Source organism: Trichosurus vulpecula, chromosome 4, assembly GCF_011100635.1.
Source record: "Trichosurus vulpecula isolate mTriVul1 chromosome 4, mTriVul1.pri, whole genome shotgun sequence".
NCBI lineage: Eukaryota > Metazoa > Chordata > Mammalia > Diprotodontia > Phalangeridae > Trichosurus > Trichosurus vulpecula.
Window position 1 is genome coordinate 213,999,612 of NC_050576.1, and position 12,395 is coordinate 214,012,006.

General features: G+C 38.2%; 1 protein-coding gene across 1 annotated transcript in view; it reads left to right on the forward strand.

Annotated features, from left to right (window-relative positions):
- CCDC57 (coiled-coil domain containing 57) overlaps positions 1-12,395 on the forward strand; it is a 312,170-nt gene that overhangs the window by 168,473 nt on the left and 131,302 nt on the right. Inside the window, exon 13 of the mRNA XM_036754111.1 lies at positions 4,670-4,867. Coding sequence (XP_036610006.1) covers positions 4,670-4,867 — 198 coding nt within the window. The remainder of the gene's footprint in view (positions 1-4,669; positions 4,868-12,395) is intronic.

The window sequence follows — 12,395 nt, forward strand, 5'->3', positions numbered from 1 at the left end:
GGTAATCAAAAACAAACACTTTCAAAAGGGGACAGGGCCAAGGGAGAAAATTCAATAAAGGGGGATAGGTTAGGAAGGAGCAAAATATAGTTAGTCTTTCACAACATGAGTATTGTGGAAGGGTTACACATAATGATACGCATGTGGCCCATGTTGAATTGCTTGACTTCTTAGGGAGGGTGGGTGGATAGGGAAGAGGGGAGAGAATTTGGAACTCAAAGTTTTAAAAACACATGTTCAAAAACAAAAAAAATAAGTTTTTACATGCAACTAGAAAATAAGATACACAGGCAATGGGGCGTAGAAATTTATCTTGCCCTACAAGAAAGAAAGGGAGAAGGGGATGGGAGGGGAGTGGGGTGACAGAAGGGAGGGCTGAGTGGGGAACAGGGCAACCAGAGCATACACCATCTTGGAGTGGGGGGAGGGTAGAAATGGGGAGAAAATTTGTAATTCAAACTCTTGTGAAAATCAGTGCTAAAAACTAAATAAAAAAAAAGAGAAAAAAAAAAGAATATGGATACTACAAGTGAAGTCAATGCAACCAAAATTAGGAAGAAAGCAGAAAGCTGGGAAACAATTTTTATAGCCAGTGTCTCTCGTAAGGGCCTCATTTCTAAAACATAGAGAGAACTGAGTCAAATTTATAAGAATACAAGTCATTCCCCAATTGATAAATGGTCAAAGGATATGAACAGGCAGTTTTCAAAGGAAGAAATTAAAACTGTCTACAGTCATATGAAAAAATGCTCTAAATCACTATTGATTAGAGGAATGCAAATTAAAACAACTCTGAGGTACCACCTCACACCTATCAGATTGGCTAATATGACAAAAAAGGAAAATGACAAATATTGGAGAAGATGTGGGAAAATTGGAACGCTGATGCATTATTGGTAGGGTTGTGAACTGATCCAGCCATTCTGGAGAGCAATTTGGAACTATGACCAAAGGGCTATAAAACCCTTTTGCATACCCTTTGATCCAGCAATACCACCACTAGGTCTATATCCCAAAGACATCATTGAAAAAGGAGAAGGACCCATGTGTACAAAAATATTTATAGTAGCTCATTTAGTGGTGGCAAAGAATTGGAAATTGAGGGGATGCCCATCAGTTGGGGAATGGCTGAACAAATTGTGGTATATGAATGTATTGGCATACTATTTGTGCTATAAGAAATGATGAGCAGGTGGATTTCAGAAAAACCTGGAAAAACTTAAGATGAACTGATGTTAAGTGAAGTGAGCAGAACTGCCAGCATAGGTTCTTTGATCTGCTTTTTTAAGGAACCACCTAACCCATCAAAGTTGCTTTCCTTAAAAAAGCAGATCAAAGAACCTATGCTGGCAGTTCTTCTCTGTGCTCTTGTTGCTGGTCTTGTTGGGTCTTTTACACCCCCCCCCCCCAGCAGCTGCTAGCAACATTGTTGTTACACTCTATTGAATCCCTTACGTTTTCTTTTTCCTTTTTACCTGTTTATGCTTCTCTTGGGTCTTGATATTGGAGATCAAATTTTTGGTTTAATTCTGGTCTTCTCCTTATGCAAGCCTGAAATCCTTCTATTTTATTGAATGACCATTTTCTCCCTTGATATATTATGCTTACTTTTGCCAGGTAAGTGATCCTTGGTTGTAGTCCTAGCTCCTTTGCTTTCCAGAATATCATATTCCGTGATCTCCAGTCTTTTAATGTTGCAATTGCTAAGTCCTGTGTAATCTTGATTGTGGCTCCCCAATATTTGAAGTATTTCTTTCTGGCCATTTGCAGTATTTTTTCCATGACCTGATAGTTCTGAAATTTGGCTGTAATGTTCTTTGGAGTTTTTATTTTGGGATCTCTTTCCTGAGGTGGTCAATGGATTCTTTCTCTTTTTTTGGACTTTTTTTTATTAAGTTAATTTATTTATTTTTAGTTTTCAACATTCACTTCCATAAGTTTTAAATTTTCTTTCCCTCCCCTTCCTAAGACAACATGCAATCCAATACAGGCTCTACATATATATTCCTATTAAACATATTTTCACACTAGTCATGTTGTATAAAAGAATTAGAATGAATGGCAGTAACCATGAGAAAGAAAAACATAAAACAAAACAAAAGAAGACAGTAGTCTGCTTTGATCTGCATTCAAACTCCATATTTCTTTTTCTGGATGTGGATGTCATTTTCCATCATGGGTCTTTTGGAGTTGTCTTAGGTCCTTGCATTGCTGAGAAGAACTAAGTCTATCAGTGTCAGTCATTGCACACTGTGGCTATTACTGTGTACAGTGTTCTGGTTCTGCTCACTTCCCTGAGCATCAGTTCATATAAGTCTTTCCAGGATTTTCTGAAGTCTGCCTGTTCATCATTTCTTATAGCACAATAGTATTCCATTATATTCAAATACCACAACTTGTTCAGTCCTTCCCCAATTGATGGATATCCCCTCAATTTCCATTTCTTGGCTACCACAAAGAGAGCTGCTATAAATATTGTACATGTGGGTCCTTTTCCCATTTTTATGGTCTCTTTGGGATACAGACCTAGAAGTGGTATTGCTAGGTCAAAGGGTAAACACAGTTTTATAGCTCTTTGGGCATAGTTCCAAATTGCTCTCCAGAATGTTTGAATCAGTTCACAACTCTTCAGTGGATTCTTTCAATGCCTATTTTGCCTTCTGATTCCAGGGCAGTTTGCCTTGATAATTTCCTGAAAGATGCTGTCCAGGGTCTTTTTTGATTATGGCTTTTAGGTAGGAGCTTCATATACAGTTCTCAAGATATGGATAATATAAATGAGGTCTTTAGTCTACATGTTACACTGAATTAAAAGGTCATTTATATAACATGCACATGTCTAAAGGGCCTGACCCGTGGGGTGCAGAAGGGAGCTACATAAAACTCAGGGAAACTACGTGAAGAAAAGAGGAAGGAAGAAAAAGATTTTTATCCAGTGAAAAGCTGAGTTACCCCATTGCACACATTATTTTTAACCTTAATCTCACAGTCTCTTGTATTTGTGGAAGAGTATGCCCTCAACTTTTGGGGAGGATGTTTTATACAAACTCCTTACATCTCTGTACATTTTCCTTTTAAAAAATAAAGCTGGTAGGATTTCCAGGAACCAAGATGGTGGAGTAAGCAGGAAATTACTGTAACTCTCCTATATTTACCTCCAAACAACCATAAAATAGCACCCCAAAACAAATCCTAGAAGAGCAGAACCAGCAAAAAGATGAGCTGAAACAGTCTTTGAGCCCAAGAAACTTGGAAGATCAAGAAGAAAGGTCTGTCTCACTTGGGTAAAAGGAGAATGCAGTCCAGGACAGGCAGCATTCCAGCAAGCCAGCAACTTGCCCAGTTGTCTTCCTTCAGCTCCAAGTTCAGTGTCTTGTTTTTGTAGGTCTTTCTGGATGGCAAAGAGTGGTAATCTGAGGGGATGTCCATCAATTGGAGAATAAATGGCTAAACAAGTTATGATATATAAATTTGATGGAATACTACTATGCTATAAGAAATGATAAAGGGGATGGTTTCAGAGAAACCTAGAAAAACTTGTATGAACTGATGTAGAGTGAAGTGAACATGAGAACAACTTATACAGTGACAATATGTTAAAGAGAGCTTTGGAAGAATTAGGAACTTTGATCAGAGTAATGACCAGCCATGATTCCAGAGGATTAATGATGAAGCATGCTTCCCATCTCCTGATAGAGAGGTAAAAGACTCAGAAGGCAGAATGAGACATATAGTTGTATCACCTGGACAAGTCATTTAACTTCCTCTAGGCCTTAGTTTCCTCCACTGTAAAAATGAGGATCAGAATAGCATCTGCCTCTCAGAGGTGTTGTGAGGATCAAATGAGCTAAGAATTGTAAAGCATTTAGCACAGTACATGACACATAGTAGAAGCTATATAAATGCTGGCTTGTTAGCTAGTGGTAATAGTAATAGTAGTAGTAGCTGTAATAATAGGAGTAGTCAGTCTATTCCCATGCATATTCCCACTAGCTCATACCTGTCAAGTGAATAATTCATATATAGTTATCAAGATGTGGATAATATAAATGAGGTCTTTAGTCTACATGTTACGCTGAATTAAAAGGTCATTTATATAATATACATATGTCTAAAGAAACCAGGTCAGTTCTTCATTCTCACAGATGTCATATGGTAACTTATTGTATGGGGCAAGTCTGTTACTAATGGCTTCTTTTTTTATCAGATCATATAGAACAAAAAGCTTAACATGTCTAAAAGAGATAAGTAATAATTCTATATTCATTTTCAGTGGGTGATTTTTGCAAGTGCCTCCTTGATCCCTTCCCCATATGCTCTACCCCTGCTTCTCCACCACATGCTTTTTCTCTTATATTTGTTTGCCACTCATTTTATCTCTTATGCTGTAGTGCAGATAGTACTGGACTTGAAGTTATAACACCTGGGTCCAAATCCCAACTACCACTTACTGTGTGACCCTGAGCAGATCCCTTAACTTCTCTAAGCTTCAGTGTCTTCACCTGTTGAATGGAGGGATTGGATTAGAACTTTTAAGCTCTCCTCCATTCAAATCTATGGTTATTCCTTCTTAGGTCATGTCCTTGATTTATGTTAATTCATATTTTCCTGATCTTTTCTGAAGCTGGGAGAGCTCTTTTAATAGTGTCTTTCTGATTTGGAATCCTAGGTACAAGAGAAACCATTGGACATTGATGAGTTCCAGGACCAGCTTTCCAGTCACCTAGATCAAGTACATTTAGAAATTTCAGGGCTACAGGAACAAGTAATTCAGATCAAGATGCATTTCAGTGCAGCCAAGGAGGCAGGGAAGACTTCTAACAAGAATCAACAACAAATCCCTGAGTCTTTGACACTTGGAAAAGAGGTGAGTAGGTTAAAGTTATGCTCAGTCAGTCTCCACAATCTCAACTCTTTGCATAAGATATTGATTATCTTCCTTTGAAACTAGTGTGATCTACTCACTGACTTCTCTTTCACTTTCTCCCTATAAATTTTTCTACAAAATTTCGTTGCAGAAATAATATTCTTTGACAAACACTTTGACTATATATTTCTTCTGCAGGACCTCTCTCCTGTACTGCCCCCTCCTCCAACCCCAGAAGCACTTCCTTCCTTCCTTCCTTCTTTCCTTCCTATAACCATGTTTGCACATCCTTAGTGAGTTTGTTTTGCTAAAAATTAATCCCTTCCTTTATCTCCCCTCCTTCTCTTTTTCCTTTCTCCCTGTTTCCCTGTTGAGTGAAATGTATTTCTGTACCCAACTCTCTCGTAAGCATTTCAGGTGAAAATCACTCTCCTCCAATCTCCTCTCTTTGTACATTATTCCTTTCTCCCTCCTTCCCTCCTTCACTTCCTGCCTTCATCCCATCCATCCATCTTGGGTCTCCCTATCTCACCAAAGCTCAAAACACAACAATCACTCACACAAGCCTTATCCCAATACTTATCTTCACAGAAGCTTTGACCTGTTTTGTTTCTAACCTGGAACATTTTGCCTGGTGGTTCCCTGCTCCCTTAGGTCTCATCATTTTGATACCAGACTTAGCATGGATACTCGATCAACTTTATCCTTACTGCAGATCAGAACTGATACCAAGCTTCAGCCTCCCTAGTAACAGGGAGGACAGGTGTGCACCATCATGCTTGGCCTTTCAGTTCTTCAAGGAACTTCAAATTCTGTGTTATTTATAATGCATAAATCTTCTAGATTAGGCAAAAAGATGAGAATATTCACAAATTTCATTATAACAGTTTACACATATGGTTACTTCAAGTGGGAGCTAAACTTCCCACTTTCCAAGTACAGAAATAAAAAAAAATAAACTTCCTTTATATTCATACTTTAGGAAACATGCCCTGGCCTTCAGTATATCCATTTTATGATGGTATGCTAGAGATGCAGATAGAGAAACCTAAAAATCTATACTAAAAACGTTAAGGTTGGTAGTTCAAATCAACATTTATTCGGTGCCTACTCTGTGCTAAGAACTGTTAGACTGGGAAAAGATCTAAAGTTTATATAAGACACAAACCTACTGGAGGGACCTCATGGATTATCAGGGAGGAAAAAGCATAAACATAAAATACTTTATGTACCATGATTTGTTTATTCATTCCTCAGTCAATGATCATCTACTTTGTTTCCAGTTCTTTGCTATCACGAAAAGTGCTGATAAAAAAATTTTGGAGTATATAAATGGGGACTTTCTTCTTATCAGTGACCTCCTTGGAGTATAAGCCCAGTACTGAAATCTCTAGGTCAAAGGATATAGTCATTTTTGTGCAATTTCAATTTTCTTTTTAAAATGGTTGTACCAATTCAGAGCCCCACCAACATCACTGCCCCTTTTTTATCACAGCCCTACCAACATTGACTATTTCCATCTGTTGTCATCTTTGCCAATTTTTAGGGTGTGAGATAAAACCTCAGGGTTGTTCTGATTTGTATTTCTCTTATTATTAGTAATTTGGAGCATTCCTTAATGTAATTGTTAATAGTTTATAATTTTTTGAGAACTATTTGTTCATATCCTTCGACCGCTAATGTGTTGGGAGATGGCTTTTGGTCACATCTAGATAGATAGATTAGTATATATTAATTGTTTATATCTTGTATATAAATACCCTTATCAGAGAAATTTGAAATAAATTTCCCCCCAGTTAGCCCTTTCCTTTCTTATCTTAGTTAGGTGCATTAATTTTGTTTGTGTAGAAGCTTTTCAATTTCATGTTATCACCTATCTATTTCATCTTTTTTAATTGCTACTATCCCATTTTAGTTAAAAATACATCTTCTGCACATAGCTGTGAGAGGCGTATGACTAATTTTTTTATAGTGTGAGCTTTAATATTAAGGATATGTATTCATTTACAATGTATTGTCAAGTGTGGCACAATTATAAGCCTGATTTCTGCCAGACTGTTTTCTAGTTTTCCTAGCAGTCTTTATCAAGTAGGGAGTTCTTTTCTTAAGTGGTTTATGTTTTCCAGTGTATCAAACACTGCATTATTGAATTCCATTGTTGCAGATTTTCCCTTCATTAAGTCTGTTCCATTGATATGCCCCTCTCTGCCCCTCTTTCTTTCTTAGCTGATACCAGATGGTTTTGATGACTCCTGCTCAGTGATACAGTTTGAAGATTGGAAATGCTATTTCCTCTTCACTTTTACTTCTTTTAATTATGTCCCTTGATATCCTGGATCTTCTGTTTTCCAAATGAATTTTGTTATTCTTTTATTATGTTCTGTAAAGTATCCCTTTGATAATTTGGTTGGCACAGCATTGAAAGTGTTAAGTTAATTTTGTTAGTATTTTCATTTTTATTATACTGTCCTGGACCAGCCAGCACTGGATATTCCTGCTGCTATATAAGTTGTACTTTATTTCTTTAAGGGATACTTTGTATTCAGATCTATACAAGTCTTTTGTGTGCTTTGGTATTTTAATTCACCCGATACTTAACACATTTTAAGTTATTTGGAATGGGATTTCCCTTTCTATTATTGCTTTTTAAATGTTTTTATTACTATATAGGAATACAGTTAATTTTTGAGGGTTTTTTTTGTAGGCTTCAACTTTGCTGATGCTATTAAAGGGGAGGGAAAAGGAAAAGAATAAATATTTATATAGCATCTGCTGTGTGCCAGGCACCATACAAATATTTTAATCTTCACAATGATCTTGAGAAGCAGGTGATGCTATTATCCCCATCAGTTAAGGAAACTGATATCAACAGAAGTTAAGTGACTTGTCCAGAGTCATACAGCTAGTAAGTGTATGAGGCTGGATTTATATAAACTCAAGTCTTCCTGACTCCAGGCCTAGCACTCTATCCATTGCACCAGTTTTATTCGTTTTAATCAGCCAATGTCTATTTTCTCACTCCCCGAACTGTGTGCGTGTGTGCGTTTGTGTATGTGTGTGTGTGTGTGTGTGTGTGTGTACATATTCTTCCTTCCTTTGACCAGTTCAAATGAAAATAAAGTTCAAGTGTCAAACTGTTTCTGTTCTCCCTGCTCTTTCTTTGAATAGATGTCTGCTCGTTTACCCTGATAATTTGAGATAATTTTCTCTAACTTTTTTTCCTTCCTCCTGCCATTGCCCCCACCCCCACCAGTGTGTTTCTCTTCCTCTCTCTCTCTATTCTTAAGATCATTAAGACATAACAGAGCTACTCCCAGGTTTTATCTAATCGATTTCCTCTTTTGATATGTCATGACATTAGGGTTCAGGGAGGACACATATGTTATTGACCTATATTTAAATGTAAGTTTATTTTTGTTTAGTCTTTTATCATTATTCACTCATGGTTACCTTTTTGTTTTTCTCTTAACTTCTGTGTTTGAGCTTTGAAGTTTCTGCAAATCCCTAGTCTTTTTATTAGGAATGCTTAGAAGTCCTCTATTTAAGGGTTTATCTTTTCACAATGTAGAATTATGTTCACTTTTTCCAGAGAACTTATTCTTAGGTTTAAGCTTATATCCTTTGCCTTCTGGAATATTGTATTCTGAGCTCTCTACTCCTTTATAGTGGTAGGTCCTAAATTATATGTGATCCTCACTGTGTCTCCTGAAATTCTTTCTTTCTAGCTTCTTGCAATATTTTTTCATTGATCTGGGCACTCTGGATTTTCACTAAGAATTTTCATTTTGCGGTTTCTTTCAGGAGATGACTAGTGGATTCTGTTTCTACTTTGCCCTCTGGTTCTAGCAAATCTAAACAGTTTCCTTTGTTAATCAACTTTATTTTATTTTCAGGTCCAAATTTTCTCTTTTCTTCCTCCTCATCCCTTGCACATCGAGAAGGCAAGAAAAACAAAACACAGTACAAATTTGTATAGTAATGCAAAGCAGACGCCTGGTTCAAAAAGAAAGAAAGAAAAAGAAATGTGGACGTGGATAGCATGTTTTATCCTCTGGAATTGTGGTTGATCAGAGCTCCTAAATCTTTCGAAGTTGATTATCTTTACAATATTGTTGTATAAATATTTTTCTGGTTCTGCTCAGGTGACTTTGCATTAGTTCATACAAGTCTTCCTAGGTTTTCTGAAACCATTCCCTTCAACATTTCTTAGAGCCCAATAGTATCTCATCACATTCATATGCCACAGCTTTTTCAGCCATTACCCAAATGACAGGTATCCCCTTAGTTTCTAATTCTTATGTCATTGTTGTTGTTCAGTCATTCAGTCATATCCAACTCTTTGTGACCCTATGGACTATATGATTCTTGGGGTTTTTTTGGCAAGGATACTGGAGTGGTTTGCTATTTCCTTCTCCAGTGAATTAAGGCAAACAGAGGTTAAGTGGCTTGCCCAGGGTCACACAGTTTGTAAGTGTCTGAGACCATGTTTGAACTCACGTCTTCCTGACTGTAAGCCCAGTACTTTATCCACTGAACCACCTAACTGCCTAATTTTTTTGCTACCACAAAAATAGTTTCTATAAATATTTTCCTACATGTGGGTCCTTTTCCTCTTTGATATCTTTGGGGTATAGAGCTAATCGTGATATCACTGAGCTAAAGCATATGTACAATTTAATAGCTTTGAGGGCATGGTTCTAAATCTTTCCAGAATAAATTAAACTAGTTCACAGCTCCACCAGCAGTGCATTAAAGTCCATGTTTTCCCACAGCCACTCCAGCATTTGTCATTTTCTTTTTTTTAATCAACTTAGCTAATCTGTTGAGTATGAGGTGGTACCTCAGAGAAGGCAAGAAGATTTGCATTTCTCTAATAATTGGTGACTTAGAGTATTTTTTACTATCATGTCTGTCTCTGTACCTTTTTCATACTCCTCCCTGATAAGACAATGTAGGTGAGAAGAGGTACAGAAGAAATATTATAGTCTGTGTCTCAGTCAATCAATAATCGTTTATTAAGTGCCTAATGTCTCTATATAGGTGCACTGTGCTAATTGCTGGGAATACAAAAAAGAGGCAAAAGAGAGTCCCTGCCCTCAAGGAGCTCATAGTCTAATGGGGAGAGAAAACATGCAAGCATATACAAAGCAAGCTATATGTAAGATAAATGGAAAATAATTAACAGAGAGAAGGCATTAGAATGAAGAGTGGTTGAGAAGGGCTTCCTGTAAAACATAGTAATTTAGTTGAGACTTAAAGGAAACCTGACAAACCCTGATGAGGTCAAAGAAAAATTTTATGAAAACCTGGAAACCGTCATCATCAACGTGCTGAAAGAGGACAAGCTTGTAATCCTGGGTGATTTTAACTCAGGGAGTCTTTGGGAGGAATGGAGTTGGAAAAAGCAATAGCAGTGGTCACTTACAACTGAATATCATGCATCTCATGACCTACTCATCATCACTGACATTGCCTTTCATTTACCTAAAGACAACAAAATGTTGCAGATGCACCCTTGCAGCAAATACTGGCATTTAATAGACTATGTCATTATAAGGAGAAGAGACAGGATGTGAGAGTGGTGAAGGAGATGTGTGGCCCAGTGCTGGTCTGATCAGAGACTTATCTTCTCCAGACTAAACATTCAGATTCAACAAAAGCAGTGACCCCAAGGCAAGATGCCTATCAGGAGACTCAGCTTTAACAGATTAGAACACTTCTCTGAGAATGAACAATTTATTGCTAACTTGGAGGGAAAGCTGAGTCAGCACACAGGAGCAGAAAGTCGGTGGCTTTCAGAGAGTTGGTGTACAGCCCTGCATTTGCTCATCTGGGCCAGAGCACTCACAAACATCAGGATTTCTTTGATGAAAATGATGAGGAAATTCAGAAGCTACTAAATGAAAAATGAGAACTCTGCAGGGTTTACCAGCAGGATAACTCATCTTTCTCTAAGGAATAGTGTTTAACTCCATCAAAAGCAAAATACAAGTAATGCTGAGAGAGAGTCAGGATTCTTGGCTCAGTAAGAAAGCAAATGAATCTCAGTTTTATGCCAATAACAACAATCCAAAGCACTTCCGTAGTGCCCTGAAGACTGTTTATGAGCCAAAGGCCTCTGCTGCCTCTCACCTACTCTGTGCTGATGGAACCACAGTGACTAGTGATAAGGACACAATCCTGGAGGGACAGGCTGGACACTTCCATAGTGTTCTCAAAGGACCATCATCAAGCAATGCTGAAGCCATGGACTGTACACCTCAGGCTGAAGTCATTCCCTCTCTTGCTGAACTTCTAACTGAAGAAGATACTGAATGCCATTAGGTTCCTCTCATGTGCCAAAGCACCTGGTGCTGACTCCATCCCAGCAGAGATCTACAAAGCAGAGGGTCCACTGCTCATACAGAAGGTCATACTGAAACCTGGGTTATGTGGCAAGAGGAGGTTATCCCACAGTAGATCAAGGATGCCCCCGTTGTCCATTGCTGTAAAGGGAAAAGAAACAGGTTATCCTGTGAAAATTACAGGGTGTCTGTCTCTTAGACATTGCTTGCAAGATTCTTGCCAGAGTCCTCATTAATCAGCTGATCCTTCACGTAGAAGATGGTCATCTGCCAGAGCCAGTGTGGCTTCAGAAAGGGTGGAGGAAGGATTGACATAGTGTTTGCTGCCTGACAACTCCAGGAAAAATGCCAGGAGCAGAACAGAGGTCTGTATAGAATGTTCGTTGACCTGACCAAGGCCTTTAGTACTGTTAGTTGTGAGGGCTTGTGGAAGATCGTGGAGAAGTTTGGTTGCCTGAAGGAGTTCATCAGTATTGTATTCCAGTTTTGTGATAACATGCTTGCATAGGTTCTACATAAAGGACAGTGCTTTCATGCTTTCCCAGTCACTAATGGAGTTAAGAAGGGCTGTGTGCTTATACCCATGCTTTTTAGCAAGATGTTTTTCATTATGTCAGATGCTTTCAACAAGGATGAAAACAACATCAAGGTCAGCTACTGCACTGATGGTAAACCAACTTGAAAAGGCTATAAGCCAAGATTAAAGTCAAGGGGATAGTTGGCATGCAACTTTTTGTTTACAGATGATTATGTACTCAGTGCAGCCTCTGAGACTGAGATGCAGCAGAGTGTGGATTGATTCTCTGCCATTTGGGCTAATTTTGGCCTAATAATCACACCAAGGAAGCAAGTTGTCCATCAGCCAACACCATGCCATTCATATGTGGAAGCATTGGTTATAGCAAATGGAGAAATTCTGAATGCTGTGGCTAAGTTCACTTACCTTGGCAGTATACTTTCCAGGGATGTCCACATAGATGATGAGGTTGACACATGAATTGCCAGAGCTGGCTTAGTGTTTGGGAGACTTTGAAAGAAAGTTTGGGGAGAAGAGATATTAGGCTGCATTCCAAACTGAAGGTCTATAGAGCCATTGTGCTGACTTCATTGTTGGATGCCTGTGAAACCTGCCAGTGGCAGTCCAGAAAATTGAACTACTTCCATTTGCACCTGGCAAGATAAGG